This window comes from Nerophis lumbriciformis, linkage group LG06 (genome assembly GCF_033978685.3).
Source record: "Nerophis lumbriciformis linkage group LG06, RoL_Nlum_v2.1, whole genome shotgun sequence".
NCBI lineage: Eukaryota > Metazoa > Chordata > Actinopteri > Syngnathiformes > Syngnathidae > Nerophis > Nerophis lumbriciformis.
In genome coordinates, this window is record NC_084553.2 from 85,632 (window position 1) to 109,361 (window position 23,730).

The 23,730-nt window shown below is 34.6% G+C and overlaps 1 protein-coding gene across 1 annotated transcript in view; it reads left to right on the plus strand.

Annotated features, from left to right (window-relative positions):
- The first annotated feature begins 230 nt into the window (after nucleotides 1–230).
- Nucleotides 231–23,730, plus strand: part of LOC133608401 (solute carrier organic anion transporter family member 3A1-like) — an 86,971-nt gene continuing 63,471 nt past the window's right edge. Inside the window, exons 1-2 of the mRNA XM_061963609.2 lie at nucleotides 231–619; nucleotides 21,670–22,129. Coding sequence (XP_061819593.1) covers nucleotides 455–619; nucleotides 21,670–22,129 — 625 coding nt within the window. The 5' untranslated portion in view covers nucleotides 231–454. The remainder of the gene's footprint in view (nucleotides 620–21,669; nucleotides 22,130–23,730) is intronic.

A 23,730-nucleotide genomic window follows, 5' to 3' on the forward strand; every position in this document is an offset into this window, starting at 1 on the left:
CAGAGGAAGAGGAGACACGCGCTCAGCACGTGTCGACGAGTGGGCGGAGCCTCGTCGCCGTCGTCATCGTCCTCCTCCTCCCCGCCGCCGCCTGCAGGACGCAGAGATGCGGCGAGGAGCAGGCCGGACCAGTCGCGGCTAGCGGGTCCAGGAGGACGGAATTAAAAAAGAAGATGCAACATTATTGCGGATGTCCGTGCGTCGACCATTCGTGACGGACGCGCGCACGCAGCCCATCACGCACCGCACTCGTTAAGGTGGCCGCGATGCGGAGCGGACATCGGCGTCTCTGAAAGCAGGGAGAGTCGCCCCCCCCCCCCCTCCTCCCCTTCCTCCCTCCTCCTCTTCCTCCTCCCCCCGCGTGCCCGTGTGCCCGCAACGGAACCCGATGATCTCCGCCGGACCGGAGCCGCCGACGTCGACGAGCCCTCGCGGAGCCGCCTGAGGCCGCAGGATGCAGGTGAGAGATGCGGTGTGCACGGAGCAGCGCATCAGCAGCGACGAGCCGGAGCAGGATGACGTCAGCCAGAAGAAGACGTCATGCTTCTCCAACATCAAGATCTTCCTGGTGGCGGAATGCGCGCTCATGTTGGCTCAGGGCACGGTGGGCGCGTACCTGGTGAGTGCACCCCCCCCCCCCCCCCCCCCCCCTCGCCGCCGTCATTCTCACGGTCGTCCTTCACCGCGACAAGGCCACGCTGGTCCGCACATGACAAGCTGCCATTGGCGCCTTGTGATTGGCGGAGAGATGAGGCCTTTGCACCAACGCCACGCGCACGCTGCCATGTTGTTGTTGTTGTTGTTGTTGTTGTTGTTGTTGTTGTTGTTGTTGTTGTTGTTGCCACCAGCTGCAGGATGCACCTTCTCCTTCTCCCGCCTCTGATCGTTCATACAGGTGCAATTAAGCCCTTTGCGGCAGCTTGGGAAAAAGCAAGAAAAACTTCCATTGAAGAATGTTTTGTTTACTAAAGCCACTAAAAGTAATCCAGGCCAGGTTAGTTCTAGTTAAAGAATATACATCAGTGTGCTTCTCAGGTTAGTTCTAGTTAAAGAATATACATCAGTGTGCTTCTCAGGTTAGTTCTAGTTAAAGAATATACATCAGTGTGCTTCTCAGGTTAGTTCTAGTTAAAGAATAGACATCAGTGTGCTTCTCAGGTTAGTTCTAGTTAAAGAATAGACATCAGTGTGCTTCTCAGGTTAGTTCTAGTTAAAGAATAGACATCAGCGTGCTTCTCAGGTTAGTTCTAGTTAAAGAATATACATCAGTGTGCTTCGGGGGTCCAGGGGTGTCCAAAGTGGGGCCCCAGGGCCATTTGTGCTCCGCAACTCAAGTTTATATATGTACACACATATATATACGTATACATATGCATGTGTATATATATATATATATATATATATATATACATACAATATATATATGTATATATGCATATATATGTTAATGTCTATATATGTGTATATATGTATGTATATATGTGTGTATGTATATACAGCATATGTTTATATATGTGTACATATGTGTTTATGTATGTATGTGTATATATGTGAATATATGTATATATGTGTATATATACACATATATGTGTATATATGTATACATAATGTATGTATGTATATATGTATGTGTGTATATATGTGTATGTATATATATGTATGTATATGTATATATGTGTGTATATGTATCTGTATATATGTATTTATATATGTATATATACAGTATGTATATATGTAAATACATATATATGTTAATGTGTATATATGTATTGTATATATGTGTTTATATATGTGTATATATATATATATATATGTGTGTATGTATATACAGTATATGTTTATATATGTGTATATATGTATATATGTGTATATGTATGTGTATATATGTAAATATATACACGTATATGTGTATATATGTATACATAATGTATGTATATATGTATGTATGTATGTATGTATGTATATGAATATATGTATATGTGTGTATATATGTGTATGTATATGTATCTGTATATATGTATTTATATATGTATATATACAGTATGTATATATGTATGTATATGTTAATGTGTATATATGTGTTTATATATGTGTATACACAGTATGTATGTATATATGTGTGTGTGTATGTATATACAGTATATGTTTATATACGTGTGTATATATGTAACGATGTGTATATGTATGTATGTGTATGTATGTGAATATATGTATATATGTGTATATGTACACATATATATGTGTCTATATGTGTTTATATATGTGTATGTGTATATATGTATGTATATATGTGTGTATGCATGTATATATGTACTGTATGTATGTATATAGGTGTGTATGTATATACAGTATATGTATATATGTGTATATTTATGTATGTGTATATATGTGAATATATGTATATATATGTATATATATTTGTATGTTTATGTATGTATATGTATCTGTATATATGTATTTATATATGTATATATACAGTATGTATATTTGTATATATATATATATGTTAATGTGTATATATTTGTTTATATATGTGTATGTATATATACAGTATGTATATATGTATGTATATGTTCATGTGTATATATGTGTTTATATATGTGTATGTGTATACACAGTATGTATGTATATATGTGTGTATGTATATATGTGTATGTGTATACACAGTATGTATGTATATATGTGTGTATGTATGTATATATGTGTATGTATATACAGTATATGTTTATATATGTGTGTATATATGTATATATGTGTATATGTATGTATGTGTATGTATGTGAATATATGTATATATGTGTATATATACACATATATATGTGTATATATGTGTTTATATATGTGTATGTGTATATGTGTATGTATATATGTGTGTATGCATGTATATATGTACTGTATGTATGTATGTATATGAATATATGTATATGTGTGTATATATGTGTATGTATATGTATGTATATGTATCTGTATATATGTATTTATATATGTATATATACAGTATGTATATATGTATGTATATGTTAATGTGTATATATGTGTTTATATATGTGTATGTGTATACACAGTATGTATGTATATATGTGTATGTATATACAGTATATGTTTATATATGTGTGTATATATGTATATATGTGTATATGTATGTATGTGTATATATGTGTATGTATGTATATATGTGTGTATGTATATACAGTTATATGTTTTTATATATGTGTATATATGTGTGTATATCTATATATATGTTTATTATGTATGTATTACTTTCAACGCTTAAATATCAGTAGATTTTTTTTCATGTTTGATGTCCTTTTTTTATTGCAAAACTCCAAAATAAGCAACATATTTTCCCCTAACAAGTGTTAAACGTGTCATATTAGATGTGAAGTACTTCAATAATAATTCATAACAACATTGCTTTTGTTTCATTTGTTTTTTTCAACAATGACAACCTAAAGAAAAGCCGGACTACATTTTTGGGCAATCCAAAAGGCTCATAAAAGTGTTAAAAATAAGTCAATATATATTATTTGTAGTTTCAAATCTCTCCATCAGCTTCAGATCCATTTGTCCATGACATGTTTTCATATATACAGGTATATACATATACACACATATACAAACCCCGTTTCCATATGAGTTGGGAAATTGTGTTAGATGTAAATATAAACGGAATACAATGATTTGCAAATCCTTTTCAACCCATATTCAGTTGAATATGCTACAAAGACAACATATTTCATGTTCAAACTCATAAACTCTATTTTTTTTTTGCAAATAATCATTAACTTTATAATTTGATGGCAGCAACACGTGACAAAGAAGTTGTGAAAGGTGGCAATAAATACTGATAAAGTTGAGGAATGCTCATCAAACACTTATTTGGAACATCCCACAGGTGTGCAGGCTAATTGGGAACAGGTGGGTGCCATGATTGGGTATAAAAGTAGATTCCATGAAATGCTCAGTCATTCACAAACACGGACGGGGCGAGGGTCACCACTTTGTCAACAAATGCCTGAGCAAATTGTTGAACGGTTTAAGAAAAACCTTTCTCAAGCAGCTATTGCAAGGAATTTAGGGATTTCACCATCTACGCTCCGTAATATCATCAAAGGGTTCAGAGAATGTGGAGAAATCACTGCACGTAAGCAGCTAAGCCCGTGACCTTCCATTGTTTTTGGACTTTTTGTGCACTTTTGTTTTGTTTTGTCACCATAGCAACCCTTTAGTTTTCACCTGTCACGTCACGCACCTGTTTCACGTTTTGAGTCACGCACCTGTTTTCGTTAATCATGTCTGTGGTATTTAAGTTCATTGTTTTCAGTTTGTCTTTCTGGCGACATCCCGCATTTATACTCTCCACACACCCTTATGACCCTTGCTGCACTTTTTCATGCCGTTTTTTCATCCGAGTAAGTTTTCTTTATTCATGCCATAGTTTGCAAGTTTTGTTTAATTGTTCATAGTTTCTGCCTTTGTGCAAGTTTTGTGTTTATAGTCAAGTTTTGTACTTCCGCCCCTGTGCGCGCCTTTTGGTTGATCCTTTTTTTTTTTTGTAGTTATAGTGTTTAAATAAATCATGTATTCACCTTCACGCCACATCTGGTCCAATTCACTTGCACCTCGGGAGAAAAAAACCAAGCCATAGTCCCAGTCTTGACAGATGTCACCAGCAAGACAAACTGAAAACAATGAACTTAAATACTACAGACATGATTAACGAAAACAGGTGCGTGACTCAAAACGTGAAACAGGTGCGTGACGTGACAGGTGAAAACTAATGGTTGCTATGGTGACAAAACACAACAAAAGTGCACAAAAAGTCCAAAAACAAAACCGAACATGACTAAAACAAAACATGATCACACAGACATGACTATATATATATATATATATATATATATATATATATATATATATATATATATATATATGTCTTAATAAGGTTATCCAAAAAATAGTGCTCGATACCGTAGTAGAGCGCAATATATGTATGTGTGGGGAAAAAAATCACAAGACTATTTCATCTCTACAGGCCTGTTTCATGAGGGGGGGTACCCTCAATCATCAGGAGATTTTAATGGGAGCATTCGCATACCATGGTTTATATAGGGCACAGAGTGGGTGGGTACAGGCTGGCGTAGGGGCGTGGTGATTGGCTCATGTGTTACCTAGGAGGTATGGGAAGTTTTGACGGAGCAGAAACGTGTGAACTCGTTGGGAGTTTCCTCCTCTCCCAGCTCGCTAGCCTCAATCTGAACCTTGGTATTTACCGTGATGACGGACTGGCAGTGTGTCGCGCCTCGCCAAGGAGCAGCGAGAATACCAAGAAGGGCATATGCCAAATTTTCAAAGAGAACGGCCTACGGATCACGATTGAAGCCAACAAGCAAACCGTCAACTTCCTTGACGTCACTTTCAACCTGAGAAATAACAGCTACCAACCATTCACGAAACCCAACACAACACTCCAATACGTGCACCATGACAGCAACCACCCACCCACCACCACGAAAAGAATACCTACCGGAATCAATAAAAGGCTATCGATGCTGTCATCTAGCAAAGCTGAATTTGACCAAGCAACCCCCCGTACCAAAAAGCCCTTGATGAAAGCGGATACAATTTCACCCTCACCTATGAACCCACGCCAGGAAACCAGCCAAAAAAGAACAGAAAACGAAACGACATCATCTGGTACAACCCCCCATACAGCAAAAACGTCTCAACTAACATTGGACACAAATTCCTCAATCTGATTGACAAACACTTTCCCAAAGACAACACCCTAAGAAAAGTATTCAACAAGAACAACATTAAATTGAGCTACAGCTGCATGAACAATATACGACAAATCATCTCAAACCACAACAAAACAATTGCAAATGAGCCGCCGGCCCCCGGACAGAGCGACTCCAAAACCAACAAAGGCTGTAACTGTCGAAAGAAACCTGATTGCCCTCTCAACGGGGGGTGCTTACAAACATCAGTTGTCTACCAATCTAAGGTAACACGCAAGGACATTAACACATCCGACACATATGTAGGATTAACCGAGGGAGAATTCAAAACCAGATGGAACAATCACAAGGCTTCTTTCAGGAACAAAAACCTGCGAAATACCACAGAACTCAGCAAACACATTTGGGACCTCAAAGACAATAATGTTGAATATTCAATAACATGGCAAATTCTTGCATCCAGCACACCTTACAATAGTGGTAATAAAAGATGCAACCTATGCTTGAAAGAGAAACTGTTTATTATTTACCGTCCAGACCTGTCATCCCTCAACAAGCGCAGCGAAATTGTATCAGCATGCCGCCACAGACGGAAACACCTCCTAGGTAACACATGAGCCAATCACCACGCCCCTAGGCCAGCCTGTACCCACCCACTCTGTGCCCTATATAAACCATGGTATGCGAATGCTCCCATTAAAATCTCCTGATGATTGAGGGTACCCCCCCCTCATGAAACAGGCCTGTAGAGATGAAATAGTCTTGTGATTTTTTTCCCCACACATACATATATATATATATATATATATATATATATATATATATATATATATATATATATATATATATATATATATATATATATACACACATATATGTGCTGGAGCCTATCTCAGCTGTATTATAAAATAAAAAGAGTTAGTCTTATGTTGTAAGTTGATCTATACTGCTTTCATTTTTGTTTTCTTCAATGTTGAGGCCACAACGTTATGCAGAGGTGTACTTATAACAATTTTACAGACAATTATTTTGAGGATTAGGGCAGACAATCCATGTAACGGATGAGAATGTCTGTTGATGGACGTCAAAAACTGAATGACAACAACAACAACAAAAAGACAAAACAGGCCAATGCAGTAAAGAGAAGCAATACAACATCAATCACGAGAGGACTGTTGATTAGACCAGAGACCACTAAGAAATTCATTTTGCCACAACAAAAGGTGCCTAAACACTCTCCCAGGATGACAATTGTCTCGGTAAAGAAGGTGTGGGAGTGGACAAGTGTGTCTGACCCCCCCACTCCACACCTGTGGCACACCAGCCTATTGACAAGACGTGGGTGGACACCTTCCAACGTGACAGTTGTCTGACTGGACACGTGTGACGCTCCAGTTGTCACGGCGACCGTGTGCCACCTGCCCGCTCATTAGGAGCACCTGGGTCAGCTGTGATTGACAGGCCAGCAAGTGACTGTGCTGACAAGGTGTGGCCACTTACCCACCAAGGGAAGACATTTGTGTCTTTTCTACCAAACCTTCCTTTTGCCTTTGAATTCTTTGCATTTAAATTATTTTCATTTTATTGCACGAAATTTCATTTCATTAAATGAAAAATTTGTGAGCAAAATGTGTTTTAAAAATCAGTTAGTTAAATTCAGTCAGTAAAAAATATCATTATATAAAATTTCTACACAATTAAAAAAATTAAATAAAAAGATAATAAAAAAACCTAAATAAAAACAAAAACTAGAACAGCCAGCTAGGACTAGTATGAATATATCTAAAAAAAAGAGGCTTTTTTTAAAAAGAAGGGTTTTTAAGCCTTTTTAAAAAAAACATCCACAGTCTGTGGTGCCCTCAGGTGGTCAGGGAGGGGTCAATTCAAAATAGTCGCATGCAGTAGGGAAGGGGATTCATATGGCCCCATTCCTGTTTATCATTTTTGTAATGCAGTCTGCTGAAAATGATGGAAAGCGCCACTCCACATAGCAACTTACAATGTGGTCAAAGTTGGATTCACCACAAAACAAGACATTCAACACTCTACTGCCACCTGGCGGCCAAAGTGGATGGCGCACCCCCTGCAATTGGTCACGTTTCATGTGTCAGACAAATATGAATCTCCGGAAAGTTCTTAATTTTTTCCACGTTTAGTGCCTTTTTTTTTCCCTAAATGGAATAAATTCATTTTTATTCTCAAAATTCTACACACAATTCCCCATATTGACAAAGTGAAAAGTTGTTGTTTTTTAAAGAAATATTTGTTCCTTAAAAGAATATTTATGTACTGAATTTTTCTTACACAACATTTTTGTACTCTGATTTATTTTTTTACACTGAATATTTCTGCACTGAATTTTTACACAATATTTTTTTGCACCTTTTCTTTTCTGCACTGATTTTTTTTACACAATTAGTATGCATTGAATTTTTACACACTGGATTTTTAAAACATTTTTTTCTGCAATTAAATGTTTTGTATCAAATTTCTACAAAATTAATTTTTATGCACAAAATTTTGCTGCCCTGAATTTCCTTTACACTGAATTTTTATACACTACATTGTTCTGCAACATTTTGTTCTGCACTGAATCTTTTTCACATAAAATGTGTAGACACTTTTTACTCACTAAATTTTAACACAATTTTTTTCCCGCACTGAATTTTTCATATTGAATTTTTACATAAAATTTGTTGCTGCACTAACTTTCTTTTACATTCAATTTTTATACATGAAATTTTTCTGCACTCATTTTTTAAACTGATTTTTCTGCACCAAAAGTTTTTTTGTATTGAATTTCTACACAATAGATTGTTCTGCACCAAAATTTGTTGCACTGAATTTTTTTATACCAAATTTTTATACACAGAATTTTAAAACGTAAACAAATTATATTTTGAATTTCTACACAATCATCCACCAAAATTTATATACACTGATTTTTACACACTGAATTTTAAAACACAATTTTTTTGCACCAAATTTTTTATATTGACTTAATTTTTGTGCACCAAATTTTTCTGCACTATTTTTTTTCAAACTGATTTTCACTCACTACATTTTTCCTCACTGGATTTTAAAAGACAATTTCTTTTGGCACCAAATTTTTTATATATTGAATTTCTACACAATTTTAATTGTTATGCACCAAAATGTGTTGCACTGAATTTTTTTTTACACCAAATTGTTATACACTGATTTTAATTTTTAAAACTTAAAAAATATGTATATTGAATTTCTACACAATCATGCACCAATTTCTTTTTGACACAACATTTGTATACACTGATTTTTACACACTGAATTTTAAAACTTAAAAAAAGATATATTGAATTTCTACACTACTAATTCTGCACTATTTTTTACACACTGAATTTTAAAACACAATTTTTTTTCTGCACCAAATGTTTTGTATTGAATTTATACACAATTTTTATGCACCAAAATTTTGCTGCAATATTCTTTTTTCACTGAATTTTTAAACAATATATTTTTCTAATTTTTTTATACACTGATTTTTACACACTGAATTTTTAAAACACTATTTTTTTTGTCTGCACTACATTTTTTTAATTGAATTTCTACACAATTTTTTTTGTGCAGCAAATTTTGCTGCACAAATTATTTTTTTTACAGAATTTTTATACAATACATTTTTCTGCACTAATATTTGAAACTGATTTTCACTAACTGGAATTTTACACACTAGATTTTAAAAGACTATTTCTTTCTGCACCAAATTTTTTTTATATTAAATATCTACACAATTAATTGTTATGCACCAAAATGTGTTGCACTGAATTTTTTTTACACCAAATTGTTATACACTGATTTTAACTCACTGATTTTTAAAACTTAAAAAATATATATATTGAATTTCTGCACAATCATGCACCAATTTCTTTTTTACACAACATTTGTATACACTGATTTTTACACACTGAATTTTAAAACTTAAAATATTTTTTTTTAATTCCTACACAACTAATTCTGCACTATTTTTTACACACTGAATTTTAAAACACAATTTTTTTTCTGCACCAAATTTTTTGTATTGAATTTATACACAATTTTTATGCACCAAAATTTTGCTGCAATATTCTTTTTTCACTGAATTTTCAAACAATATATTTTTCTAATTTCTTTTACTGATTTTTACACACTGAATTTTAAAACACCATTTTTTTTGTCTGCACTACATTTTTTGAATTGAATTTCTACAAAAAAAATGTAGGCAGCAAATTTTGCTGCACAAATTATTATTTTTTACAGAATTTTTATACAGTACATTTTTCTGCACTAATATTTGAAACTGATTTTCACTCATTTAATTTTTACACACTGAATTTTAAAACACTATTTCTTTTGCACCAAATTTTTTATATTGACTTAATTTTTACACAATACATTTTTGTGCACCAAATTTTTCTGCACTATTTTTTTCAAACTGATTTTCACTCACTACATTTTTCCTCACTGGATTTTAAAAGACAATTTCTTTCGGCACCAAATTTTTTTTATACTAAATTTCTACACAATTAATTGTTATGCACCAAAATGTGTTGCACTGAATTTTTTTACACCAAATTGTTATACACTGATTTTAACTCACTGATTTTTAAAACTTAAAAAATATATATATTGAATTTCTACACAATCATGCACCAATTTCTTTTTGACACAACATTTGTATACACTGATTTTTACACACTGAATTTTAAAAGTTAAAAAAAGATATATTGAATTTCTACACTACTAATTCTGCACTATTTTTTACACACTGAATTTTAAAACACCATTTTTTTTCTGAACCAAATTTTTGGTATTGAACTTATACACAATTTTTATGCACCCAAAGTTTGCTGCAATATTCTTTTTTCACTGAATTTTTAAACAATATATTTTTCTAATTTTTTTATACACTGATTTTTACACACTGAATTTTAAAACACCATTTTTTTTGGCTGCACTACATTTTTTTAATTGAATTTCTACACAATTTTTTTCATGCAGCAAATTTTGCTGCACAAATTATTTTTTTTACAGAATTTTTATACAGTACATTTTTCTGCACTAATATTTGAAACTGATTTTCACTCACTGAATTTTTACACACTGGATTTTAAAAGACTATTTCTTTCTGCACCAACTTGTTTTTATATTGAATTTCTACACAATGAATTGTTCTGCACCAACATTTGTTGCACTGAATTTTTTTTACACAAATTTTTTATACTCACTGAATTTTAAAACGCATAAAAAATGATATTGAATTTCTACACAATTAATTGTCGTGCATAATTTTTTTCTTTTTTAAATTTTTTTCAAACAAAAATTGTATACACTGATTTTTACACACTGAATTTTAAAACTTAAAAAAAGATATATTGAATTTCTACACTACTAATTCTGCACTATTTGTTACACTCTGAATTTTAAAACACAATTTTTTTTCTGCACCAAATTTTTTGTATTGAATTTATACGCAATTTTTATTCACCAAAATTTTGCTGCAATATTCTTTTTTCACTGAATTTTTAAACAATATATTTTTCTAATTTTTTTATACACTGATTTTTACACGCTGAATTTTAAAACACCATTTTTTTTGTCTGCAGTACATTTTTTTAATTGAATTTCTACACAATTTTTTTATGCAGCAAATTTTGCTGCACAAATTATTTTTTTTACAGAATTTTTATACAGTACATTTTTCTGCACTAATATTTGAAACTGATTTTCACAAACTGAAATTTTACACACTAGATTTTAAAAGACAATTTCTTTCTGCACCAACTTGTTTTTATATTGCATTGTTCTGCACCAACATTTGTTGCACTGAATTTTTTTTACACACATTTTTTATACACTGATTTTAACTCACTGAATTTTAAAACGCATAAAAAATTATATTGATTTTCCACACAATTAATTGTCGTGCATCATTTTTTTCTTTTTCCAATTTTTTTCAAACAAAAATTGTATACACTGATTTTTACACACTGAATTTTAAAACTTAAATAAATATATATTGAATTTCTACACAATTAATTCTGCACTATTTGTTGCACACTGAATTTTAAAACACCATTTTTTTTCTGCACCAAATTTTTTGTATTGAATTTATACACAATTTTTATGCACCAAAATTTTGCTGCAATATTCTTTTTTCACTGAATTTTTAAACAATATATTTTTCTAATTTCTTTTACGCCATTTTTTTTATACACTGATTTTTACACACTGAATTTTAAAACACCATTTTTTTTGTCTGCACTACATTTTTTTAATTGAATTTCTACACAATTTTTTTTATGCAGCAAATTTTGCTGCACAAATTATTTTTTTTACAGAATTTTTATACAATACATTTTTCTGCACTAATATTTGAAACTGATTTTCACTAACTGGAATTTTACACACTAGATTTTAAAAGACTATTTCTTTCTGCACCAACTTGTTTTTATATTGAATTTCTACACAATGAATTGTTCTGCACCAACATTTGTTGCACTGAATTTTTTTTACACAAATTTTTTATACACTGATTTTAACTCACTGAATTTTAAAACGCATAAAAAATGATATTGATTTTCTACACAATTAATTGTCGTGCATCATTTTTTTTTTTTTTTTAATTTTTTTTAAACAAAAATTGTATACACTGATTTTTACACACTGAATTTTAAAACTTATCCATCCATCCATCCATCTTCTTCCGCTTATCCGAGGTCGGGTCGCGGGGGCAGCAGCCTAAGCAGGGAAGCCCAGACTTCCCTCTCCCCAGCCACTTCGTCCAGCTCCTCCCGGGGGATCCCGAGGCGTTCCCAGGCCAGCCGGGAGACATAGTCTTCCCAACGTGTCCTGGGTCTTCCTCGTGGCCTCCTACCGGTCGGACATGCCCTAAACACCTCCTTAGGGAGGCGCTCGGGTGGCATCCTGACCAGATGCCCGAACCACCTCATCTGGCTCCTCTCGATGCGGAGGAGCAGCGGCTTTACTTTGAGCTCCCCCCGGATGACAGAGCTTCTCACCCTATCTCTAAGGGAGAGCCCCGCCACCCGGCGGAGGAAACTCATTTCGGCCGCTTGTACCCGTGATCTTGTCCTTTCGGTCATAACCCAAAGCTCATGACCATAGGTGAGGATGGGAACGTAGATCGACCGGTAAATTGAGAGCTTTGCCTTCCGGCTCAGCTCCTTCTTCACCACAACGGATCGATACAGCGTCCGCATTACTGAAGACGCCGCACCGATCCGCCTGTCGATCTCACGATCCACTCTTCCCTCACTCGTGAACAAGACTCCGAGGTACTTGAACTCCTCCACTTGGGGCAAGATCTCCTCCCCAACCCGGAGATGGCACTCCACCCTTTTCCGGGCGAGAACCATGGACTCGGACTTGGAGGTGCTGATTCTCATCCCAGTCGCTTCACACTCAGCTGCGAACCGATCCAGTGAGAGCTGAAGATCCTGGCCAGATGAAGCCATCAGGACCAAATCATCTGCAAAAAGCAGAGACCTAATCCTGCAGCCACCAAACCGGATCCCCTCAACGCCTTGACTGCGCCTAGAAATTCTGTCCATAAAAGTTATGAACAGAATCGGTGACAAAGGGCAGCCTTGGCGGAGTCCAACCCTCACCGGAAACGTGTCCGACTTACTGCCGGCAATGCGAACCAAGCTCTGACACTGATCATACAGGGAGCGGACCGCCACAATCAGACAGTCCGAAACCCCATACTCTCTGAGCACTCCCCACAGGACTTCCCGAGGGACACGGTCGAATGCCTTCTCCAAGTCCACAAAGCACATGTAGACTGGTTGGGCAAACTCCCATGCACCCTCAAGGACCCTGCCGAGAGTATAGAGCTGGTCCACAGTTCCACGACCAGGACGAAAACCACACTGTTCCTCCTGAATCCGAGGTTCGACTATCCGGCGTAGCCTCCTCTCCAGTACACCTGAATAGACCTTACCGGGAAGGCTGAGGAGTGTGATCCCACGATAGTTAGAACACACCCTCCGGTTCCCCTTTTTAAAGAGAGGAACCACCACCCCGGTCTGCCAATCCAGAGGTACTGCCCCCGATGTCCACGCGATGCTGCAGAGTCTTGTCAACCAAGACATCCCTACAGCATCCAGAGCCTTAAGGAACTCCGGGCGGATCTCATCCACCCCTGGGGCCTTGCCACCGAGGAGCTTTTTAACTACCTCAGCAACCTCAGCCCCAGAAATAGGAGAGCCCACCACAGATTCCTCAGGCACTGCTTCCTCATAGGAAGACGTGTTGGTGGGATTGAGGAGGTCTTCGAAGTATTCCCTCCACCGATCCACAACTTCCGCAGTCGAGGTCAGCAGAACACCATCCGCACCATACACGGTGTTGGTAGTGCACTGCTTCCCCTTCCTGAGGCGGTGGATGGTGGTCCAGAATCGCTTCGAAGCCGTCCGGAAGTCGTTTTCCATGGCTTCCCCGAACTCCTCCCATGTCCGAGTTTTTGCCTCCGCGACCGCTGAAGCCGCACACCGCTTGGCCTGTCGGTACCTGTCCGCTGCCTCAGGAGTCCCATGAGCCAAAAGAACCCGATAGGACTCCTTCTTCAGCTTGACGGCATCCCTCACCGCCGGTGTCCACCAACGGGTTCTAGGATTACCGCCACGACAGGCACCAACTACCTTGCGGCCACAGCTCCAATCAGCCGCCTCGACAATAGAGGTGCGGAACATGGTCCACTCGGACTCAATGTCCAGCACCTCCCTCGTGACATGTTCAAAGTTCTTCCGGAGGTGGGAATTGAAACTCTCTCTGACAGGAGACTCTGCCAGACGTTCCCAGCAAACCCTCACAATGCGTTTGGGCCTGCCAGGTCTGTCCGGCATCCTCCCCCACCATCGCAGCCAACTCACCACCAGGTGGTGATCGGTAGAAAGCTCCGCCCCTCTCTTCACCCGAGTGTCCAAAACATGAGGCCGCAAATCCGATGACACAACTACAAAGTCGATCATAGAACTGCGGCCTAGGGTGTCCTGGTGCCAAGTGCACATATGGACACCCTTATGCTTGAACATGGTGTTCGTTATGGACAATCCGTGACGGGCACAAAAGTCCAATAACAAAACACCACTTGGGTTCAGATCCGGGCGGCCATTCTTCCCAATCACGCCTCTCCAGGTTTCACTGTCGTTGCCAATATGAGCGTTGAAGTCCCCCAGTAGCACGAGGGAATCACCCGGGGGAGCACTCTCAAGTACTCCCTCGAGTGAATCCAAAAAGGGTGGGTACTCTGAGCTGCTGTTTGGCGCGTAAGCGCAAACAACAGTCAGGACCCGTCCCCCCACCCGAAGGCGGAGGGAAGCTACCCTCTCGTCCACCGGGTTGAACTCCAACATGCAGGCTCTGAGCCGGGGGGCAACAAGAATTGCCACCCCAGCCCGTCGCCTCTCACTGCTGGCAACGCCAGAGTGGAAGAGAGTCCAGCCCCTCTCGAGAGAACTGGTTCCAGAGCCCTTGCTGTGCGTCGAGGTGAGTCCGACTATATCCAACCGGAACTTCTCTACCTCGCGCACTAGCTCAGGCTCCTTCCCCCCCAGCGAGGTGACGTTCCACGTCCCAAGAGCTAGCTTCTGTAGCCGAGGATCGGACCGCCAAGTGCCCTGCCTTCGGCTACCGCCCAGCTCACATTGCACCCGACCTCTATGGCCCCTGCTATGGGTGGTGAGCCCATTGGAGGGGGGACCCACGTTGCCTCTTCGGGCTGTGCCCGGCCGGGCCCCATGGGGACAGGCCCGGCCACCAGGCGCTCGCCATCGTGCCCCAACTCCGGGCCTGGCTCCGGAGGGGGGCCCCGGTGACCCGCGTCCGGGCGAGGGAAATCTGAGTCTCGGTTCTTGCATTTCCATAGAAGTCTTCGAGCTGCTCTTTGTCTGATCCCTCACCTAGGACCTGTTTGTCTTGGGAGACCCTACCAGGGGGCATGGAAGCCCCCGGACAACATAGCTCCTAGGATCATTGGGACACGCAAACTCCTCTACCACGTTAAGGTGGCAGCTCAGAGAGGAGTTTTAAAACTTTAATTTTTTTAAAACTTAAAGAAATATATATTGAATTTCTACACAATTAATTCTGCACTATTTGTTGCACACTGAATTTTAAAACACAATTTTTTTTCTGCACCAAATTTTTTTGTATTGAATTTATACACCATTTTTATGCACCAAATTTTTGCTGCAATACATAGTTTTTATACAATACATTTTTCGATTTTCTTTTACACCATTTTTTTATACATTGATTTTTACAGACTGAATTTTAAAACACAATTTTTTTTGGTCTGCACTACATTTTTTTTAATTGAATTTCTACAAAAAAAATGTATGCAGCACATTTTTCTGCACAAATTAATTTTTTTTACTGAATTTTTATACTGCACTAATATTTGAAACTGATTTTCACTCACTGAATGTTTACACACTGGATTTTAAAAGACTAATTCTTTCAGCACCAACTTGTTTTTATATTGAATTTTTACACAATGAATTGTTCTGCACCAGAATTTGTTGCACTGAATTGTTTTTTGACACACATTTTTTATACACTGATTTTTAACTCGCTGAATTTTAAAACTCATAAAAAATGATATTGACACAATTAATTGTCATGCATCCTTTTTTTTCTTTTTAAAATTTTATTTACACAAAAATTGTATACACTGATTTTTACATGCTGAATTTCAAAATTTAAATTACAAAATTCAAATTTCAAATTTCAAAATTCAAATTTCAAAATTCGGCTCGCTGAATTTTAAAACTCCTAAAAAATGATATTGACACAATTAATTGTCATGCATCCTTTTTTTTCTTTTTAAAATTTTATTTACACAAAAATTGTACACACTGATTTTTACACGCTGAATTTCAAAATTTAAATTACAAAATTCAAATTTCAAATTTCAAAATTCAAATTTCAAAATTCGGCTCACTGAATTTTAAAACTCATAAAAAATGATATTGACACAATTAATTGTCATGCATCCTTTTTTTTCTTTTTAAAATTTTATTTACACAAAAATTGTATACACTGATTTTTACATGCTGAATTTCAAAATTTAAATTACAAAATTCAAATTTCAAATTTCAAAATTCAAATTTCAAAATTTGGCTCACTGAATTTTAAAACTCATAAAAAATGATATTGACACAATTAATTGTCATGCATCCTTTTTTTTCTTTTTAAAATTTTATTTACACAAAAATTGTATACACTGATTTTTACACGCTGAATTTCAAAATTTAAATTACAAAATTCAAATTTCAAATTTCAAATTTCAAAATTCAAATTTCAAAATTCGGCTCGCTGAATTTTAAAACTCATAAAAAATGATATTGACACAATTAATTGTCATGCATCCTTTTTTTTCTTTTTAAAATTTTATTTACACAAAAATTGTATACACTGATTTTTACACGCTGAATTTCAAAATTTAAATTACAAAATTCAAATTTCAAATTTCAAATTTCAAAATTCAAATTTCAAAATTCGGCTCGCTGAATTTTAAAACTCATAAAAAATTATATTGACACAATTAATTGTCATGCATCATTTTTTTTCTTTTTAAAATTTTTTTTACACAAAAATTGTATACACTGATTTTTACATGCTGAATTTCAAAATTTAAATTACAAAATTCAAATTTCAAATTTCAAATTTCAAAATTCAAATTTCAAAATTCGGCTCGCTGAATTTTAAAACTCATAAAAAATGATATTGACACAATTAATTGTCATGCATCCTTTTTTTTCTTTTTAAAATTTTATTTACACAAAAATTGTATACACTGATTTTTACACGCTGAATTTCAAAATTTAAATTACAAAATTCAAATTTCAAATTTCAAATTTCAAATTTCAAATTTCAAAATTCAAATTTCAAAATTCGGCTCGCTGAATTTTAAAACTCATAAAAAATGATATTGACACAATTAATTGTCATGCATCCTTTTTTTTCTTTTTAAAATGTTATTTACACAAAAATTGTATACACTGATCTTTACACGCTGAATTTCAAAATTTAAATTACAAAATTCAAATTTCAAATTTGAAAATTCAAATTTCAAAATTCGGCTCGCTGAATTTTAAAACTCATAAAAAATGATATTGACACAATTAATTGTCATGCATCCTTTTTTTTCTTTTTAAAATTTTATTTACACAAAAATTGTATACACTGATTTTTACATGCTGAATTTCAAAATTTAAATTACAAAATTCAAATTTCAAATTTGAAAATTCAAATTTCAAAATTCGGCTCGCTGAATTTTAAAACTCATAAAAAATGATATTGACACAATTAATTGTCATGCATCCTTTTTTTTCTTTTTAAAATTTTATTTACACAAAAATTGTATACACTGATTTTTACATGCTGAATTTCAAAATTTAAATTACAAAATTAAAATTTCAAATTTCAAAATTCAAATTTCAAAATTCAAATTTCAAAATTCAAATTTCAAAATTCAAATTTCAAAATTCGGCTCGCTGAATTTTAAAACTCATAAAAAATGATATTGACACAATTAATTGTCATGCATCCTTTTTTTTCTTTTTAAAATTTTATTTACACAAAAATTGTATACACTGATTTTTACACGCTGAATTTCAAAATTCAAATTACAAAATTCAAATTTCAAATTTCAAATTTCAAAATTCTAATTTCAAAATTCGGCTCGCTGAATTTTAAAACTCACAAAAAATGATATTGACACAATTAATTGTCATGCATCCTTTTTTTTCTTTTTAAAATTTTATTTACACAAAAATTGTATACACTGATTTTTACATGCTGAATTTCAAATTTTAAATTACAAAATTCAAATTTCAAATTTCAAAATTCAAATTTCAAAATTCGGCTCGCTGAATTTTAAAACTCATAAAAAAATGATATTGACACAATTAATTGTCATGCATCCTTTTTTTTCCTTTTTAAAATTTTATTTACACAAAAATTGTATACACTGATTTTTACATGCTGAATTTCAAAATTTAAATTACAAAATTCAAAATTCAAATTTCAAAATTCGGCTCGCTGAATTTTAAAACTCATAAAAAATGATATTGACACAATTAATTGTCATGCATCCTTTTTTTTCTTTTTAAAATTTTATTTACACAAAAATCGTATACACTGATTTTTACACGCTGAATTTCAAAATTTAAATTACAAAATTCAAATTTCAAATTTCAAATTTCAAATTTCAAAATTCAAATTTCAAAATTCGGCTCGCTGAATTTTAAAACTCATAAAAAATGATATTGACACAATTAATTGTCATGCATCCTTTTTTTTCTTTTTAAAATTTTATTTACACAAAAATTGTATACACTGATTTTTACATGCTGAATTTCAAAATTTAAATTACAAAATTCAAATTTCAAATTTCAAAATTCAAATTTCAAAATTCGGCTCGCTGAATTTTAAAACTCATAAAAAATGATATTGACACAATTAATTGTCATGCATCCTTTTTTTTCTTTTTAAAATTTTATTTACACAAAAATTGTATACACTGATTTTTACACGCTGAATTTCAAAATTTAAATTACAAAATTCAAATTTCAAATTTGAAAATTCTAATTTCTAAATTCAGCTCGCTGAATTTTAAAACTAATAAAAAATGATATTGACACAATTAATTGTCATGCATCCTTTTTTTTCTTTTTAAAATTTTATTTACACAAAAATTGTACACACTGATTTTTACATGCTGAATTTCAAAATTTAAATTACAAAATTCAAATTTCAAATTTCAAATTTCAAATTTCAAATTTCAAAATTCAAATTTCAAAATTCGGCTCGCTGAATTTTAAAACTCATAAAAAATGATATTGACACAATTAATTGTCATGCATCCTTTTTTTTCTTTTTAAAATGTTATTTACACAAAAATTGTATACACTGATCTTTACACGCTGAATTTCAAAATTTAAATTACAAAATTCAAATTTCAAATTTGAAAATTCAAATTTCAAAATTCGGCTCGCTGAATTTTAAAACTCATAAAAAATGATATTGACACAATTAATTGTCATGCATCCTTTTTTTTCTTTTTAAAATTTTATTTACACAAAAATTGTATACACTGATTTTTACATGCTGAATTTCAAAATTTAAATTACAAAATTCAAATTTCAAATTTGAAAATTCAAATTTCAAAATTCGGCTCGCTGAATTTTAAAACTCATAAAAAATGATATTGACACAATTAATTGTCATGCATCCTTTTTTTTCTTTTTAAAATTTTATTTACACAAAAATTGTATACACTGATTTTTACATGCTGAATTTCAAAATTCAAATTACAAAATTCAAATTTCAAATTTGAAAATTCAAATTTCTAAATTCGGCTCGCTGAATTTTAAAACTCGTAACAAATGATATTGACACAATTAATTGTCATGCATCCTTTTTTTTCTTTTTAAAATTTTATTTACACAAAAATAGTACACACTGATTTTTACACGCTGAATTTCAAAATTTAAATGACAAAATTCAAATTTCAAATTTCAAAATTCAAATTTCAAAATTCGGCTCGCTGAATTTTAAAACTCATAAAAAATGATATTGACACAATTAATTGTCATGCATCCTTTTTTTCTTTTTAAAATGTTATTTACACAAAAATTGTATACACTGATTTTTACACGCTGAATTTCAAAATTCAAATTACAAAATTCAAATTTCAAATTTCAAATTTCAAAATTCAAATTTCAAAATTCGGCTCGCTGAATTTTAAAACTCATAAAAAATGATATTGACACAATTAATTGTCATGCATCCTTTTTTTTCTTTTTAAAATTTTATTTACACAAAAATTGTATACACTGATTTTTACACGCTGAATTTCAAAATTTAAATTACAAAATTCAAATTTCAAATTTCAAAATTCAAATTTCAAAATTCGGCTCGCTGAATTTTAAAACTCATAAAAAAATGATATTGACACAATTAATTGTCATGCATCCTTTTTTTCTTTTTAAAATTTTATTTACACAAAAATTGTACACACTGATTTTTACATGCTGAATTTCAAAATTTAAATTACAAAATTCAAATTTCAAATTTCAAAATTCAAATTTCAAAATTCGGCTCGCTGAATTTTAAAACTCATAAAAAATGATATTGACACAATTAATTGTCATGCATCCTTTTTTTTCTTTTTAGAATTTTATTTACACAAAAATTGTATACACTGATTTTTACACGCTGAATTTCAAAATTTAAATTACAAAATTCAAAATTCAAATTTCAAATTTCAAAATTCGGCTCGCTGAATTTTAAAACTAATAAAAAATGATATTGACACAATTAATTGTCATGCATCCTTTTTTTTCTTTTTAAAATTTTATTTACACAAAAATTGTACACACTGATTTTTACACGCTGAATTTCAAAATTTAAATGACAAAATTCAAATTTCAAATTTCAAAATTCAAATTTCAAATTTCAAAATTCGGCTCGCTGAATTTTAAAACTCATAAAAAATGATATTGACACAATTAATTGTCATGCATCCTTTTTTTTCTTTTTAAAATTTTATTCACACAAAAATTGTATACACTGATTTTTACACGCTGAATTTCAAAATTTAAATTACAAAATTCAAATTTCAAAATTCAAATTTCAAATTTCAAATTTCAAAATTCAAATTTCAAAATTCAAAAATATTGAATTTTTACACAATTAATTTTAATGCACCAAATTTTTCTACCCTGAATTTTGAACCACTCGGCTTTTGTTCACCAATTTTGACTCTGTGTGATTGTCGGCATCATTAGACGTAACGCTGCGCCAAGTTTTAACGTGTCCCGGTCCGCTGTGCACTCCTGACTTTTCACGGTCTGTCCCGTGGACTTTGTCCCCCCGCCAGGTGAGCGTCCTGACCACCCTGGAGAGACGCTTCAACCTGCAGAGCGCCGACGTGGGCGTGATCGCCAGCAGCTTCGAGATCGGCAACCTGGCCCTCATCCTCTTCGTCAGCTACTTCGGCGCCAAGGCCCACCGGCCGCGCTTGATCGGCTGCGGCGGCATCGTCATGGCGCTGGGGGCGCTGCTGTCGGCTCTGCCCGAGTTCTTGACCCACCAGTACGAGTACGAGGCCGGGGACTCGTGGCACGCCGAGGACGGCCGGGACGTGTGCTCCAACAGCACCCGCTCGGACAACAAAGACTCGGCGTATAAATGCGGCGACCGCGCCAGCACCAACATGATGTACCTGCTGCTGATCGGGGCCCAGGTCCTGCTGGGCATCGGGGCCACGCCTGTCCAACCCCTGGGGGTGTCCTACATCGACGACCACGTCCACAGGAAGGACTCCTCCTTGTACATAGGTGAGATACGTGTGTGTGTGTGTGTGTGTGTGTGTGTGTGTGCTTGCGGGTGGAGGCGTGACTGCTCACCTTTTGATATTACCTGTCAAAAAGATCACGTGTGTATTTAAATAATAATAATAATAATAATATATTTTATTTGTAAAAAGCACTTTACATTGAGTAAACAACCTCAAAGTGCTACAGTGTATTTAAAAAAATTAAATAAAAAGATTAAAAAAAACTAAATAAAATCAAAAACTAGAACAGCCAAAGTCTGTGGTGCCCTCAGGTGGTCAGGGAGGGGTCAATTCAAAATAGTCGCATACAGTAGGGAAGGGGATTCATATGGCCCCATTCCTGTTTAATCATTTTTGTAATGCAGTCTGCTGAAAATGATGGAAAGCACCACTCCACATAGCAACTTACAATTGTGGTCAAAGTTGGATTCACCACAAAACAAGACATTCAACACTCTACTGCCACCTGGCGGCCAAAGTGGATGGCGCACCCCCTGCAATTGGTCACGTTTCATGTGTCAGACAAATATGAATCTCCGGAAAGTTCTTCATTTTTTCCACGTTTAGTGCCTTTTTTTTCCCTAAATGGAATAAATTCATTTTTATTCTCAAAATTCCACACACAATTCCCCATATTGACAAAGTGAAAAGTTTTTTGTTTTTTTTTAAAGAAATGCTCGCAAATGTCGATACTTTGTCGACTTTGCTAAAATTAATTCGCTCAATATATGCATTTTGGTATCATTTAATATTTCCTTCACCTCCTAAGACCCAGCGTCCTCTGAAGTGGACATTCATGTTAAGTATATAACTTCTTGACAACAAACGTCCTCTGAAGTGGACATTTGTGTCAAACAAAGTGGACAGTTGTGTTAAGGGTATAACTTCCTGAGAACAAACGTCCTCCAAAATGGACATTTGTGTCAACCAGAGTGGACATTTGTGTTGAGTTTATAATCTCCAGAGACCCAGCGTCCTCTGAAGTGGACATTCATGTTAAGTATGTAACTTCCTGAGAACAAACGTCCTCCAAAGTGGACATTTGTGTCAATCAGAGTGGACAGTTGTGGTGAGTTTATAATTTCCAGAGACCCAGCGTCCTCTGAAGTGGACATTCATGTTAAGTATGTAACTTTCTGAGAACAAACGTCCTCCAAAGTGGACATTTGTGTTGAGTTTATATTCTCCAGAGACCCAGCGTCCTCTGAAGTGGACATTCATGTTAAGTATATAACTTCCCGAGAACAAAAGTCCTCCAAAGTGGACATTTGTGTCAATCAGAGTGGACATTTGTGTTGAGTTTATAATCTCCAGAGACCCAGCGTCCTCTGAAGTGGACATTCATGTTAAGTATATAACTTCCTGAGAACAAACGTCCTCCAAAGTGGACATTTGTGTCAATCAGAGTGGACAGTTGTGGTGAGTTTATAATTTCCAGAGACCCAGCGTCCTCTGAAGTGGACATTCATGTTAAGTATATAACTTCCTGAGAACAAACGTCCTCCAAAGTGGACATTTGTGTTGAGTTTATAATCTCCAGAGACCCAGCGTCCTCTGAAGTGGACATTCATGTTAAGTATATAACTTCCTGAGAACAAACGT